Below are 16,730 nucleotides of genomic sequence, written 5' to 3'. Positions count from 1 at the left end.
CTGTGAAACTATAAAGTCCCAGATGATCCTCATCATGTCCAGTGACTTCAGAGTGGATCCTCCCTGTCATCTGGCCAGTGTTTGATGTGTGGCAAGCAGCACAGAAGCAGGATAGCTGAGGCCTTGAAAGAAGAGCAGAAAACAGGAACATATGTAGTTGTAAATGTAAATATCAGTGATACTTGTCTTGTCAAAGGGAATAAAATAATGAAAATGTTAACTTACACACTCATTTAGGGAGGCTCTTGACACTGCACAGAGGAGGCACAATCAGTCTGACAATGATGGTGATCTCCAGGGATGTTTTCCTGCAGCAACATTCCTGCCAACTGGCCATATGATCCAGAATAGTTGGTTTCTGTAATGAACAGAAAGGTGTATATGTTAGGTAGTGTGCACTTAGAGCTGGTCCTAAGAAACAAACACATCCTGTAATAAACTGAATACCTGTAGTAGTGCTGCTGCAAATATAAAGCCCTTCTATCATGTGTGGTTTCAAAGAAGGTGTTTTGGAGGCTCAGTCACAGAAACTGTGCAGTCTGTTCAGTCCTGAGTGTCTCAGCTCTGAAAGGGATGGATCACAGAGGGAAACACCTGAGTACAGACATTACAATCTACACTCCTAAGGTCAGGTGAAAACACAATTTAAACACTTTACAAAAACTTAATACATGTTTTAATGGAAATTATGTCATTAACCCTTTTTGATGCAAGTAAATCTCACCGACTGCTTGTGGGACAAGCTAGAAGGAAGACAGAATGTATCCTGTGGTCCAGATGTGAAGTCTCACTCTCTGGTCGTACGGCAATGAAGATGGTGATGATGACGCCTCTCTGATCTGTGGCATTACAGTTTCTGGCTGCTATGTGCTTCACACTGTTGGCTTTTACGCTTTTAAGCTTGAAGAAGACACAGGAGGACTGTGTCTCTCTTAAAAAAAAAAAAAAAAAAAAAAAAAAACCTAACAACCTCCCACCGCCCCCCCCCCCCCCACTCAACTCCCACCTACCCACTCAACTCCCCAGCCTCACAAGATCCAATGTCTATACAAATGTAGGGTATCAGCTGGTAACAGAAAGCAAGTGTCACATATGTAGTACATATGTGACACTGCTGAAACACTTCTGGCCAGAAGTGTGCATTTATCAGCCAGTGCATTTATCATCCCAGACCCAGACCCACCCTGATAAATGCACTGGCTGAAACATGATAAAAGCTCATAAAAATGTATGTTTCATCGTAAGATTTGTCCAAAAATATAATCGTATACTTTTGAAAAAGTTTAAAGATTATAACAAACTAAAATCAATAACATTTTTGTAAATAGTATTTTAAAATAAAGGCACACATAAAGTGGCTTAACTGTCATTATTGCTGTAATTAGGTATTTTAAACCTTTAGTCTGTGTTGTTCTCCCAGAAACAACGAAGAAGCTGTTGAACATATATGCGTTGTTTGGGCAATCCTCTGGTCCACCCTCCCTCCCTCCCAGCCACAGTGAGACTGGGGCAGCCTGGCAGGATTTTGAAGCCTGGCTGCAGAGAGGATATGCCTACACTGTTCGTTTTAAACTGGTATATTTGATTTTTCTGACATTCATAGATTACTGTAGGTGATTTTTAGATTTTCTGTAATAAATAAAATTGTCATCTTTTACTGATATCATTACTTAATTCATTTAATTGTATTTTATGTAAACAATTCAAACATTATACTGCAATGCAGGGCATTTTTTCTTAAGCCAACTTTTAAATATCGCTCTACTTTCTTATGTCATTCAAAAATACAGAAATTACTTACTGTATTCAAAGATCTAGATCATGAATCATCACAGGACAATACACAGTATACAGGGTCATGGTAACTATGGTAGGTCTTCATGACTCCAGAATGGAGACATCGCTCTGGCTGAGAAATGAAAATTAGGTCAAGCAGTGTGTTCTTCTCTGTGGTAGGGGCAGTGATGACCTGTGCGTATCCCCTAGACTCAAACAGCTCCAGGATTGGTTTGTTTGCACTGGATAAAACATTCTCATTAAAATCACCACAAACTATGATGGGATGACAGTCCATGATCTCTAATGAGTCTAATAGGCTTACCAGGTTTTTCAGGAATGGCCTCAGAGTGTAGTCTGGAGGTCTGTACACAACTGCAATCAGAGCACTGACTGGTGCTTCAACCTTTAAAGCCAGAAATTCAAGGTCAGTTACATTATGGATGTACTGTTTTTCATGCACTTGAATGTCACTTTTCACATAAACAGCAACTCCACCACCACTTCTGTTTGCCATCTGGGGAAAGTTTGTGTAGGACAGGTGTCTGTTGCGTTTGAACAAATTGTAATTTTCCAAGTGGAGACTCTCTGCGACAAAAGAGCCCCGCAGGTGTGTTTCTGTTAGGCACAAAACATCTGCTAGACACAATTCATGGTGACTCTTGATGTCATTAATGTGAGCTGGCAGTCCCTCTGTATTATGATGAACAATGGTGAAAACGTCTGACCTGCTCAGTGTTTGTCTCACGTGTAGAAGAGGCATCATGTCATCAAGGTTGGCTTGTCTCATGTTCTCAAGCGCTGCAGTGATTTCTGGGTTGGTGAATATTTTTTTCTCCTCCATATCAAGAAGATACAGTCCACTGAGAGATGTCACTCTACTGACAGCTACGTAGGCCATGCCGGGCTCAAAAATGCTCTTAAGAGAGACAACAGCTGATGTGGTTGTCATACCCTGTACCTTATGTATTGTACATGCAAAGGCCAGCTTCACTGGGAACTGTCTTCGTACCACTCCTTTCTGCTTCAGATTCTCTTCTGCTCTCTCAATGTACACCATGTCGTCTGCTGGTGTGCGGTTATTCTTTCCAGATGTCTCATTATCCATTTTAAGTCCAAGCTTGATGATGTGTTGGTCATTTTCAGAGTAAACTACTCTAAGTAGTATTCCAAATGCACCATTAACCAAACCATTTTGTATGTCAATGTTTCTGGTGAGCATGACACGAGCTCCTTCTGCAACCTTCAGTGTGTCTGGTAACTCGTTTTTACCTCCTTTCAATGGTCTGTCTTGAAGTGCCATTCTGCCAGTTCTAGGATCTTTTCTATAATCATCTGCATGGATGTCAATGACATGAGTATGGAGCAGAGCCAGTGTTGCAGAGTTGTGTGCATCCACTTCTTTATTAGTTGCAAAAATGTGCAACGCATCAGTCGGACATAGGGCTGGTTCAGTTATGGCCTCTGACAACAAATCTCTATCTGCTTCACAAAGCTCATCCAACTTTCCTTTCACACGAATTCTGTTCAGCATCTCAGCAAAGACAACATCATCTTTCTGACGCATAATCTCAGTCAGAGTGATCATCTGAAAATGCTCCCGCCACAGGTCGATCTCGGACGGGTCGTGCACACAGAGAGGTTTAGACTGTCGCACTGGGGGTAGCTGATAGAAGTCTCCAACAGCAATGACTGACATGCCTCCAAAGGGTCTCCGAGTCCCTTTGATCTGTTTGAGTCTTGCATCTACATATGCAAAGAGATGTCTTGACACCATAGACACTTCGTCAATGACGATTATTTCAGCATTCAAAAGTTCAGATCTGACTTCATCCAGCTGATTGCCAAGTCCCTGAATGGGAGGTTTTAAGCTTCTAGGTAGCTTGAGAAGAGAATGCAGTGTTGTTCCAGAAATGTTAAATGCTGCAGTCCCAGTGAAAGCAGTTAACAGGACAGTGGGTTTTGATATGTCAACGTCGTCTGCATACCTGGGCACTTTGCTCAGTATCTTAGATGCTTCTGAGTAGATGCATTTGATAAGATGTGACTTTCCTGTTCCAGCACCACCATTAATATAAAAGAAAAACTGCTCTGGATTTAGAGCACAGACTCTTTTAATGCACCAGTCTCTAACTGCATAAAATATGCAGGCTTGCTTCTTATTCAGATTCTGAAACATCTGACGTAACAATGTGGGATCAATAGCAGGGGGTTCCCTGATGGCTCTGACTTCTGTTGAAGCATCAGCCTGACGGCTGTAGTCGGGCACATCTTCCTGTTCATTTTCATTGTCTCGCTCTCTTTCTTGTTCAACAAGTGGCAACCTTACGAGATCTGATTCAGGTGCCAGATTACACCATTCGTCAGTCACACCTCTGTTCTGCTCATATTCCTCAACAGCGCTCTCGATCTCCTCACTGTTTTTCTCATATTTTTCTCTGTTTCTTTTGACAATGTGTTGCACGTACTCAAGATGGTCAGTACCTGGTAGCTGTACACAGCCAGCACCATAGAAAGCCTGATAGGTTGGCAACGATGGTGTTTTCAGTTCGTGGTCTGAACGATGAGGAAGGTACAGTTTAAGCAGTCTTCCGTAATATTGCTCTGGATGTTTTTCTTGTGAGCAGCGGTGAAATCTGATGATAGCAGGCTTATCGTTTTTGCGCCTTTGCACAAATCCCATCTCATTGAGAAGGGGCAAAACATCTTTACCTTTTGTCTGTTGGCCATAGACAATCCTGCAAGTAGCAGCAAAGTCTGCCATGCACATCTCCTCAAACTCGGGTGTTTCAGGTCTGGCTTTGTATTTGTCATTCAAAGATGTCATCCAAACATTGGAAGACTCGGGTGTTGTGTTGTCCAGAACTGACAGGGGACGACTCATTTTCACAGGATTATCATCAGTTGGTATGAAGATTACAGCACGTGAACATTGCTTCATGTGAAGACCACATGCACGAGCAACGCACTCCTGTGCACTGATCTCTCGTTTCTTTGAATATGCCTGCATGACGGCTCTCATTTCATCGCACTCATTTACACTGTCCTTATGGGAGTTCTCAATGACAGTTTTCAGGTACTCAGATAGCCCGCCCTCTTTTTTTGATATATATTTCATTAAATAATTTGCAGCGCCGAAAGCATCTAGAACAAAGCTTATGTCGATATTACTGTTCCAGGCTTCAAGCAGATGTGGATTATAGCCATTTATCCAAGAGTCTTTTGGATCACGCTTTAGTATGATCGTACTCCTCGTGTTCATTTTATTCAGGTATCGCTCATATTCTGCATGTGTCAACTTGCATCTTGCCAAGAGCTGCTCTAAACTCATGGAAGCAGTTTCAGGCTCATTCAGCAGCTGGTTCAGTGGTCTGAGCTTGTTCTTTGCTGTTTCTACTTCCAGTGCATCATCCTCACTGGGTCTTGTGATCATTGTCTCATTGCAGGGTGGTTTGGGAAAACCAAAACGGCACCCGGAGCTTAAACTCCTAAAGCACGTCTTCGTGTGATTCTTACTGTGTTTTTGCACTTCTGTTACTTTCTTGTACAGTTCAGGTTGTTTATGAGGATCAGGCAGCTGAGCTGTGATGTATTTGTTTATAAAATCCACAACAGTTTGCTCATCATCCTCCTCAAACACAGGAGCACCTTCTACCCACAGGAGACAGTGTATGTGTGGGCTTCCTCTGTGCTGAAACTCAACTCTGTAAAAGTAGTCAATAACTTTGCCAAGTGGCTCTGCAGGAGATAAGAGTAAATCTCTGAATAAGGCTTCAACTCTCTTGTCAAACATGCGCATTGTTGTGACAGGATTGCTTCTCAGGATGTCACACTTTGCCGACCAGTCGAGTCCTTCAAAAGTCACTTGTTCACCTTGCTGCCTTGTTATTGCCTCAACCACTTCAGGCCAGCGCATTTCAGCAGCTGAAAATGTGCAAAAGAACGTGGGAGTTCCCAACTGTCTGATCATGGCAAAAAGATCTCTTGTTGTTTTCTCCCAATAGGCTGGGGTTCCTCTCAGAGGCTGCATGAATCTCACTGCATCTTTATTTCGCACCAGTTTCTCCACCTCATGTTTATCTTGTAACATGCCTGAGGTTATTTTTCTCCCATCTCTGGTCAGAGGCTTTGCCTTCCTTAACTGTATTGTCATGCTGGAAGTAGCCAGGTGTATTTCTGTCACAAACTGTGCAAAGAACAAATAGTTTGTGTCTTTGGCAAAACGATCATCAATGCAGAAAAGTCTTGATTTGAAATACCCACTGGGGGATACTTTGAGCAGCCTTCTTTCATCAAGTGTGTTTTGGCCTGTAGGAAACTGCACAGGGAAGGCCATGGCCTCCAGTTTAGGTGTTTTGAAAAAACTTATTGGATTGTTTCTCTCTGCAGGAGCAACAGAGTAGATTCCTTCACTGAAACATAATATCTCCTCAGCCACATCAGGGGGCTGCAAACAGGACTCGAGTGCAAAACCACCATTAGTCAGTCCATCTGCTTGCTCTGAATCATCTCTCATCTGTTCACGTGATTGTTCACCTTCACAGGGTAACATGTCAATATCCTGTTCATTTTTATTTTGTGCTTCACTCAGTGCATTTTTCTCACAGCTGTCAATTTCCATTAAATCAGCCTCATCATAATCGTCCTCATTCATGTTTTCATCCTCCTCCTCCTCCTCATCTTCATCAGGAAGTGTTGGATCACACAGCTCAGCATCATCTCTGATGCTCACATCCTTATACTGTGGATGAATCTGCTTGAGTTTATGCAGTGCTTGCACAAGTTTAGACCAGCTTACAGTCTGAAACAGCTGATGACCTTTGTAAGACAAGCGTCTCTTCAGTTTTACTCTCATCACCTGAGAATTAATTCTTAATCGAGGTAGTGCTTCCACAGTTTCCTGTACCTCTGATGGAACACAGACCACATTTCCTCTAATTGCTCTTTGTCTGCCTTTGGGAAGAGGAATGATCTTGGCAAATGGTATGCACTTGGCTATGAGATGTCTCTCCAGTATGTTGAGATCAGACAGTTCAGGTGGAATATCAGCAAGATCCAGTTTATTGGCAATAGCAAGTGCTGGCATGGATCCATTTTTAAGATGATCGTGGCAGGTGTGACAAATCCACTCTCTCTTTCTCTCATTGGGAACATTGCACTGCTCATTTCTGCAGTTTTCATCACAAACATGAACAAACTTTCCTGTCAAACATGTTGCAACCACATGTGGGTTTTTGACATACTTTGACCTTCTGCAGGGTCGCACTTGGTTTGGAAATGAAGCCTTGAAACAGACAGTACATGGGTATGATGGTCCAACTTTGATTTGTGATTTGAACACAGATATAGCCTCGTTGATCACACTGTTGTCACTCTCTTGGGTTTGTCTGTTCACCCATCTGTATTTCCTTTTTATTTTCATTGCACATCTCATTTTGTGTATAATCCTGAATGCAAGATTGCTTTGATACCTGTCTCGCATTAGCTGTTTCATCAGTTGTTTGTGTCTTACTCTGAATGCGTTGTCACGTGCATAACGCTGAGTCACTCGAGATCTCTGTCTCTCTCTGAATTCTGGGCTTTCTCGATACCTTTTAGTGATATAGTTTTTTTGTTTCTTTCTAAATTCATCGTTCTCACAGTAGCGTCTCTTAATATATTGTTGTTGTTTCTTTCTAACTGTAGCATTCTCAGAAAAACGTCTTTTAACATATTGTTTTTGTTTCTTTCTGAATTCATCATTTTCACAGTAACGTCTTCTAATATACTGTTGTTGTTTCTGTCTGAATTCATCATTCTCACAATAACGTCTTTTAATATACTGTTGTTGTTTCTGTCTAACTTCAGGATTGTTTTTATATGCCTTGCTTGTGCAAGATTTTTTCTTTTCTTTGTACTCTTTGTTTGAAGCATACTTTTGTCGTTCTTTCCTTTTTTGGTTTTCTTTTCTCTGATTTCTGGGTTTCTCTGATGCCATTAATCTTCTTTTCATTTTGTGCCTTTGTTGTTTATTAACTTTTTTCAGTTTTTGTAAAACTATATCAGAAAGATCACAGGCAGCAACATTTGTTATTGCAGCATTTGATTGACATGAAAAAGCATCATTCGATGGAAGAAAATTAAAGTCACTGGATGATTCTTCAGTAGGTATATTAGTATATTCATTCTCAGGATCTTCATGTGATGTGAACTGAGTCATTTGGACTTCATGTTGTTTTACCAGTGGTGTACAAATGGACATTTGAGAGATCTCAGTAAGATCAGTGGTTGTGTTTCTCCTTGGAGTAGAGGATTTTGCTTCATCAGAGTGAGTAGGTGCCACAGCAGTGGCACTTGGTCTGCAGACTATGTCTGTGATAATATCACTCATGTTGACTGTGCTCATGTCGTAGAGCTGAACAGGTTTCAGTTCATAGGTACAAGAGGGTGATATCTCCATCATTTCATAAGAATCTTGGATCCTCTTAATCATGTCACTGAGGAGTGTGAATTTCAGCATCACTGCTGTACCACGATTACGTGACTGTAGTGGTAGAGGAAGACCACTGGCTGTTCTGGAGTGTGGATCAAAGAAACCATATTTGCCTGATGTGGATCTGAACACTGCGATACACAATCCACTCATAATCAGTAAGGCATACTGCACATCTGACAACAGGCAGCTCAGTCCTGCTTCTAAGCTGAGAAAGGTATCGACTGCTTCCTCTGGAGGTTCTTCAAATGTCCCATACCGGGAAGGCTGTGTCATGTCGACATGATACATAGACCTGCGAGCATCAACTTTGTCTGGCAGCTCATCGGTTGCCAAATGAATATTTTTAGGAAATCTTTTCTTGGCCTCTTTGTACATCACATCACCTTTATCCAAGACCAGATTAAGGTCAGCTGTAGTCATGTTTATATTCTCATGAAGGAATGCAAGAAATGTGAGGGAGTTACATGTGCACTGCTTGTTTCTGGAGTCTCCATATTTAGGATGTGCCTGGCTGTGAGATGCACAGACATGTGTAACAGAGGGCTGGTTTTCAAGGTTCACTCTTTCTGCATGAGATGTTCCTGCCACATCACTGTGACAGCCTCTTTTCAAAAAATCAGCATAACCCACCTGTGGGGCACTTGACACCTCAGGTTGTTCATTAAATTTATGCTGCAGTCCACTCTTTACAGCATCAGCATACGATACCTGTTGTACATCTGCAGGAACATGTTGACCTGCCTGTTTGACACTATCAGAATTGATCTTTGCAGACACACTGTCTTCTGCACAGCTCTGAGGAAAATCAAACTCAGCCTGTTCACATATTGGTACAATGTGAAACTCATGGAACTTCTTCCAGCGTTGTTTTGCAGCTTGTGACTTTTTCTGCTTCCTTGGCATTTTCACACACCTGCAAGTGTTTCTTAGTCTTTAGAAAATATGTTCACAAGATAAGAGTGGCACACACCAGGAGATGTTGTCTTTGTTTTTATATTTCAGTTTTTATTTGTCTGAAAAAGTTGTCTTTCGTTTAACAGTTTGTTCTTCAGTTGAGAGAATATTATGCACTCTCTTTATTGGCTTGGCACAACTTAGCAGCAAGCCCAGAATGAAAAACAGGTAGAGAGAAAATCTAGAAGAGAGAACAGGCAGAGCAGGAGAGACACGGCCTGGAAATCACAATAAAACCGTGAATTAGAGTTTTCTATGTTCAGTTTGTTCTTAGGTAGAGGCAATATATGCACTCTTTATTGCTTTAATGGCTTGGCGTTTTTCAGCAGCAAGCCAAGAGTGAAAAACAGGTAGAGAGAAAATTTAGAAGAGAGAACAGAAAAGAGCAGGAGAGACACGGCTTGGAAATCAAACCACAGAGTTTTGTTTTATTTCAGTTTGTTCATAGGTTGAGGCAAAATATGCACTCTTCGTTGCTTTATTGGCTTGGCGTTTTTCAGCAGCAAGCCAAGAGTGAAAAACAGGTAGAGAGAAAATTTAGCAGAGAGAACAGACAGAGCAGGAGAGACACGGCTTTGAAATCAAACCGCAATAAGATTCTTGGTTTGGCACAATTTCTCACAAACCACAGAGTGAAATACAGATGGAAAGAAGGCAGAGAAAACAGGTGGAGCAGGACAGAGGATAGAGGGGATGGGGGGTTGGGATGTGAGAGAGAAGACTGGAAATCTGGTCCTTGTTCTTCTTCTGCACACTGTGAACAAAAAACAAGAAAAAAATTATAAATTTATTAAAATGAAATCACATGGTAATTGTATGAACTAATTGTGACTACTGAAACAGGACAAAACAAATATTCAAGCTAAACTGTTGTTGGCTGCCATGTGCAAAAAGTTGCATAATTGGGCACTTTTTAAAATAATAAATATTTAATTAAATTCAGCAATAATATTTTTAAATACAAATATGATTAACTAATCACATGTAGTGTGACTACAAAAATGTACGAAAGAAATATTTTAGCCCAATTATTAAGCTGCACTTATGTGTATTTATTATAAAATTGTGTTTAAAAGGTCTAGCACAAAGTTTGAACCCATCGAAGCTTATATTAGTCAGATTATTTTTTTATTTTGGTCTACTTCTCTTACAGTATGTGCACACCTACCAGGCAAAGCACAGGTGTCAGTAAAGTTCCTGAAAGTGTAAAACGAGAAATAATATGTTAGTTGTCTGTACAGTGTTATCAGACTAACAGAAATACAAAGCCCACACGACACGATACACTAAACTAATAATCAGCAAGTTATATAATAATATAGCACACCAACAGACACAGCAGCTATTTTATAATTCAAACTAATTACCTGAAGTATTTCCACTTATGTAAGGCTACTGTTAAACTGTTACTAGCCTTAGCATTGCTGCTAGCGCTAGCATTCCGGCTAGCATTAGCACTTCAGTTAGTGTTAGCACTGCAGCTAGCGTTAGCATTGCAGCTAGCGTTAGCAATGCTGCTAGCGCTAGCACTCTTACTGTTAAAACTGAGCCACAATGGCAATAATAAAGCTCATTTGTTACTTTTGTCTCACTGCCCACCAAGAAATATCACAGGAATATTCTTTTTGTCAGTTAACAACTGCTAAGGCTAGTGTTAGCACTATAGCTAGCATTAGTATTGTTGCTAGCATTACCATTGTTGCTAGCATTAGCATTAAAGCTAGCGTTAGCACTGCTGCTAACAGCAAAACGTCATAAACATATATAAATGATAGCGAAGGTTATTCTTTCTTTTTTCTTTGAACTCTTTTGAACTCTGTTGGACTTGATATGTGAGTTTAAATGTCAAACATGTATTTTTACCATCATAAAAATAAAACAGTGCAGTACTGAGTGTACGGTACTTACCACAGCAGAAAGCAAAGCGGAATGAGACAGTTGGTCCAGTGATGGGTTAAAAACAGATGAGGCGTTCAGGTGGTGCTTGGAAATTTGACCATCAGTTTTAACAGCAATAATGAGCATATACATGTCTGTGTGTTGGTCTCTGTGTGTGAGAGACATAGAGAGATAGAGGGAAAAAATACACTAGACTAGTGTACAAATTGGTACTTTTTGCCCGAGTATAAGCGAATGAGTGACATACAGAAAAACAGGGCAACTGGCATTACATGAGCAAATAAAAAGTATTTCATCTTGAACTGTTTTGTGGGTTTTATTTTAAAACTACTTTAAGTGTGTTAGTAGAGGGATAAACTATACAGACTATAAACAGAGACATTAAATGAGATTAGATTAGTTAAACGTTAATTAAAATGTGGGAAAATCAACTACAGACAGGTAGATACTGTGAGCTTTAATTATCCAATCAGAAAGGATGATTTTAAAGTCATCAACTAACTCAAACTGCCCAGATCTCAAAAACCTGTGTGCCAATCAAAATGCTCTCCTTAGTTGGCATATACTAACTACTGACAAACTATTAATCTGTGGCAAAACCCTGTCAAATCTGTCTTATTGTACCTATTGAAAAAGTTAATCTTACTACAACTGCTTAGAGGCAGCAGACATTTTTAGGTTTAACCTTGGCAGAGTGAGAGAGAGCTCGTTAAGCAGGCAGGTGTGAGCCTGGTTGCTATAGTGCCTGCGCACACGGACATGCGCCTCACTTCTGCTGCTTAAAATGAACAGAAAAGTCAGCCCAAAACAAATCCTTCCCAAATGAAAAGTACAGGTCGTATTGACAAAATTCTTTCACTGTGAGCACCAGCAATGTCCAGTCTACCAAATTCTCAGTTTTCATGGCTGTGGAGTTTATTATATGGACGTGGTGACAGTGTAAAGACAGCCTGTACTTCTGATTTTCAAAAGAACTTTCTGAGCCATTTTAACATTAGAGTCTATGGAAGAGTTGGAGGGAGGAGGCTGTGCATTGGTGACATTTATGAAAGAACCATAACACCTATTACAATAATAAACACATTAGATGAAAGAGGACAGCGATGGCTACATTTTGAGGGTAAAATCATACCTGTAGAGCAAACGCTGCGGACACAGCAGCAGTTTTAAAAAAGATTTTAAGATTAATTCCCCCCCTCCTCTCACTCTAGCAGTTGAGCTGTCTCACTCTAGCGCCAACATTCCGTCCCATACACACCCATTATAAACTCTGAAACGGCTGAAAAAACATCATGAAACTTAAACTGGAACTGAAGAAAAAGTATAATGGATATTGAAAAGATAAATACAAGTTGAATAGTTGAATGTCTTGTCTTCGTTTTAAAGTTTGAATGGTGGCTCTATGTCAACGTATGTGGAAGTAGTAAGAGTTTAAAAATGAGTAAGTTGAATGAGGATTTGAAGGGTCTCCCCATTGAAATACATGGGAAATTTTTGTTGAAAAAAGTTGAATAAAATTAAAAATATAAATGTTAAAAATGAGAAAAATAGAAGCAGTCATGTCCAAAAGAAGAGGAATCTAACGGTGTTTGAATGGTTTTTCTAAGTTGAACGGTTTTGAAGGAGTAGGACTACAAAAAACGTACGGAATAGATAATAAAATATAATAATAAATATGTAGAAGAACAATACTGTGAATGCTTTTCAAGCATTCACACTAACTAGAAAGTGCATTTTCTGAAGAAACTGCAGTGTGAATGCTTGAATCTGAATGTATGCACTGAAATGAATTAATTGCTGAATTTTAAATTAAAAAGTTTGAATGAGAATGAAAACAATACAAAAAGAGAATTTAACCTGAAAACAAAAGTGCAGAACTTATAATAGCTGACGTTCACACAGAAATAGTTGGAAAATAGCTGAAAATGTTTTAAATGTAAATTAGAAAAACCTAAGTAATGAGAAAAAAAATTTAGAGTCAGAAAACATCTGAATGAATATTAAAAGTTCATACTCTTTGAATCACTGAATGACTAAAATGTGATCCCTCCAATTGGATCCACACAGTTTAAAAATTTTAAATGTTTGAGCTTTGAAAGACACGGTGTTGGAAAGAGAAGAATGATGGCTACGTTTTGAGGGTAAAATGATGGCTGTAGAGCAAACACTCTGGACACAGAAGTCGTTCAAAGAGAAGTGTTTAAGATGAATCTTGGCAGAGTGAGACAGAGCTCGTTAGGCAGGCAGGTGTGAGCCTAGTTGCTGTATTGACTTCACCCAATGGCTCCATACACAGGCATACAGACATGCACCTCACTTTTGCTGCTTAAAATGAACAGAAAAGTCAGCCCCAAACAAATTCTTCCCAAATGAAAAGTACACGTTGTATCGACAAAATTCTTTCACCGTAAGCACCAGCAATGTCTAGTCTACATAATTCTCAGTTTTCATGCCTGTGGAGTTTATTATATGGATGTGGTGACAGTGTAAAGACAGCCTGTACTTCTGATTTTCAAGCGAACTTTCTTAGCCATTTTAACATTAGAGTCTATGGAAGAGTTGGAGGGAGGAGGCTGTGCATCGGTGACATTTATGAAAGAACCATAACACCTAGTACAATAGTAAACACACTGGATGAAAGAGGACAGCGATGGCTACGTTTTGAGGGTAAAATCATACCTGTAGAGCAAACGCTGTGGACACAGCAGCAGTTGAAAGAGAAGTGTTTAAGATGAATCCTTGGCAGAGTGGCAGGCAGAGCTCGTTAGGCAGGCAGGTGTGACACGCACACAGACATGCGCCCTCACTTTTGCTGCTTAAAATGAACAGAAAAGTCAGCCCGAAACAAATCGTTCCCAAATGAAAAGTACAGGTCGTATTGACAAAATTCTTTCACCGTGAGCGGCAGCAATGTCTGGTCTACTGAATTCTCAGTTTTCATGCCTGTGGAGTTTATTATATGGACGTGGTGACAGTGGAAAGACACCATGCTCTTCTGATTTTCAAACGAACCTCCAGAGCCATTTTAACATTAGAGTCTATGGAAGAGTTGGAGGGAGGAGGCTGTGCATCGGTGACATTTATGAAAGAACCATAACACCTATTACTATAATAAACACATTGGATGAAAGAGGACAGCGGTGGCTACGTTTTGAGGGTAAAACCAGACCTGTAGAGCAAACGCTGCGGACACAGCAGCAGTTTTAAAAAAGATTTTAAGATTAATTATTTTGCTCCTCTCACTCTAGCAGTTGAGCTGTCTCACTCTAGCGCCAACATTCCGTCCCATACACACCCATTATAAACTCTGAAACGGGTGAAAAAACATCATGAAACTTAAACTGGAACTGAAGAAAAAGTATAATAGATATTGAAAAGATAAATACAAGTTGAATAGTTGAATGTCTTGTCTTCGTTTTAAAGTTTGAATGGTTGCTCTATGTCAATGTATGTGGAAGTAGTAAGAGTTTAAAAATGAGTAAGTTGAATGAGGATTTGAAGGGTCTCCCCATTGAAATACATGGGAAATTTTTGTTGAAAAAAGTTGAATAAAATTAAAAATATAAATGTTAAAAATGAGAAAAATAGAAGCAGTCATGTCCAAAAGAAGAGGAATCTAACGGTGTTTGAATGGTTTTTCTAAGTTGAACGGTTTTGAAGGAGTAGGAGTACAAAAAACGTACGGAATAGATAATAAAATATAATAATAAAGAAACAGAAGAACAATACTGTGAATGCTTTTACAAGCATTCACACTAACTAGAAAGTGCATTTTCTGAAGAAACTGCAGTGTGAATGCTTGAATCTGAATGTATGCACTGAAATGAATTAATTGCTGAATTTTGAGTTAAAAATTTTGAATGGGATAAAAAAACTGAATTTTTAACCTGAAAACCAAAGTGCTGAACTGCTAAAAGCTGACATTTACACAGAAGAAGTTGGAAAATAGCTGAAAATGTTTAAAGGTAAATGAGAAAAACCTAAGAAATGAGAAAATAAAATTTAGAGTCAGAAAACATCTGAATGAATATTAAAAGTTCATATTCTTTGAATCACTGAATGACTAAAATGTGATCCCTCCACTTGGATCCACACAGTTTAAAAAGTTTACATCTCTGAGCTTTCAAAGACACGGTGTTGGAAAGAGAAGAATGATGGCTACGTTTTGAGGGTAAAATGATGGCTGTAGAGCAAACACTGTGGACACAGAAGTCGTTCAAAGAGAAGTGTTTAAGATGAATCTTGGCAGAGTGAGACAGAGCTCGTTAGGCAGGCAGGTGTGAGCCTAGTTGCTGTAGTGACTTCACCCAATGGCTCCATACACAGGCATACAGACATGCACCTCACTTTTGCTGCTTAAAATGAACAGAAAAGTCAGCCCCAAACAAATTCTTCCCAAATGAAAAGTACACGTTGTATCGACAAAATTCTTTCACCGTAAGCACCAGCAATGTCTAGTCTACATAATTCTCAGTTTTCATGCCTGTGGAGTTTATTATATGGACGTGGTGACAGTGTAAAGACAGCCTGTACTTCTGATTTTCAATACGAACTTTCTTAGCCATTTTAACATTAGAGTCTATGGAAGAGTTGGAGGGAGGAGGCTGTGCATCGGTGACATTTATGAAAGAACCATAACACCTATTACTATAATAAACACATTGGATGAAAGAGGACAGCGATGGCTACGTTTTGAGGGTAAAATCATACCTGTAGAGCAAACGCTGTGGACACAGCAGCAGTTGAAAGAGAAGTGTTTAAGATGAATCTTGGCAGAGTGGCAGGCAGAGCTCGTTAGGCAGGCAGGTGTGACACGCACACAGACATGCCCCTCACTTTTGCTGCTTAAAATGAATAGAAAAGTCAGCCCGAAACAAATCGTTCCCAAATGAAAAGTACAGGTCGTATTGACAAAATTCTTTCACCGTGAGCGGCAGCAATGTCTGGTCTACTGAATTCTCAGTTTTCATGCCTGTGGAGTTTATTATATGGACGTGGTGACAGTGGAAAGACACCATGCTCTTCTGATTTTCAAATGAACCTTCTGAGCCATTTTAACATTAGAGTCTATGGAAGAGTTGGAGGGAGGAGGCTGTGCATTGGTGACATTTATGAAAGAACCATAACACCTATTACTATAATAAACACATTGGATGAAAGAGGACAGCGATGGCTACGTTTTGAGGGTAAAATCATACCTGTAGAGCAAACGCTGCGGACACAGCAGCAGTTTTAAAAAAGATTTTAAGATTAATTTTTTGCTCCTCTCACTCTAGCAGTTGAGCTGTCTCACTCTAGCCCCAACATTCCGTCCCATACACACCCATTATAAACTCTGAAACGGCTGAAAAAACATCATGAAACTTAAACTGGAACTGAAGAAAAAGTATAATAGATATTGAAAAGATAAATACAAGTTGAATAGTTGAATGTCTTGTCTTCGTTTTAAAGTTTGAATGGTGGCTCTATGTCAATGTATGTGGAAGTAGTAAGAGTTTAAAAATGAGTAAGTTGAATGAGGATTTGAAGGGTCTCCCCATTGAAATACATGGGAAATTTTTGTTGAAAAAAGTTGAATAAAATTAAAAATATAAATGTTAAAAATGAGAAAAATAGAAGCAGTCAT

General features: G+C 39.7%; 1 protein-coding gene across 2 annotated transcripts; it reads right to left on the bottom strand.

Annotated features, from left to right (window-relative positions):
- Nucleotides 1–369: 369 nt before the first annotated feature.
- On the bottom strand, nucleotides 370–12,906 carry LOC146490392 (uncharacterized). Of its 2 annotated transcripts, none has more exons than XM_085153248.1 (3): nucleotides 10,374–12,906; nucleotides 2,102–9,959; nucleotides 370–564 (listed from the first exon to the last, which is right to left on the bottom strand). In XM_085153248.1, exons 2-3 carry the CDS (start codon nucleotides 9,152–9,154, stop codon nucleotides 559–561), a joined length of 7,059 nt encoding a protein of 2,352 aa, XP_085009374.1. In that variant the 5' UTR covers nucleotides 9,155–9,959; nucleotides 10,374–12,906; the 3' UTR covers nucleotides 370–558. The 2 variants fall into 2 exon arrangements, with proteins under 2 accessions (XP_085009374.1, XP_085009373.1); XM_085153247.1 differs by having other exon boundaries at nucleotides 371–564; nucleotides 1,802–9,959.
- Nucleotides 12,907–16,730: the final 3,824 nt, after the last annotated feature.

This window comes from Neolamprologus multifasciatus, unplaced genomic scaffold, assembly GCF_963576455.1.
Source record: "Neolamprologus multifasciatus unplaced genomic scaffold, fNeoMul1.2 chr13_unloc_6, whole genome shotgun sequence".
In the NCBI taxonomy this organism is placed as follows: Eukaryota; Metazoa; Chordata; class Actinopteri; order Cichliformes; family Cichlidae; genus Neolamprologus; species Neolamprologus multifasciatus.
This window is presented reverse-complemented; position numbering and strand designations above follow the sequence as displayed.

Excerpts from the sequence above, each read along its gene's own strand:
- LOC146490392 (XM_085153247.1), bottom strand. The coding sequence starts at position 9,154 with ATGCCAAGGAAGCAGAAAAAGTCACAAGCTGCAAAACAACGCTGGAAG.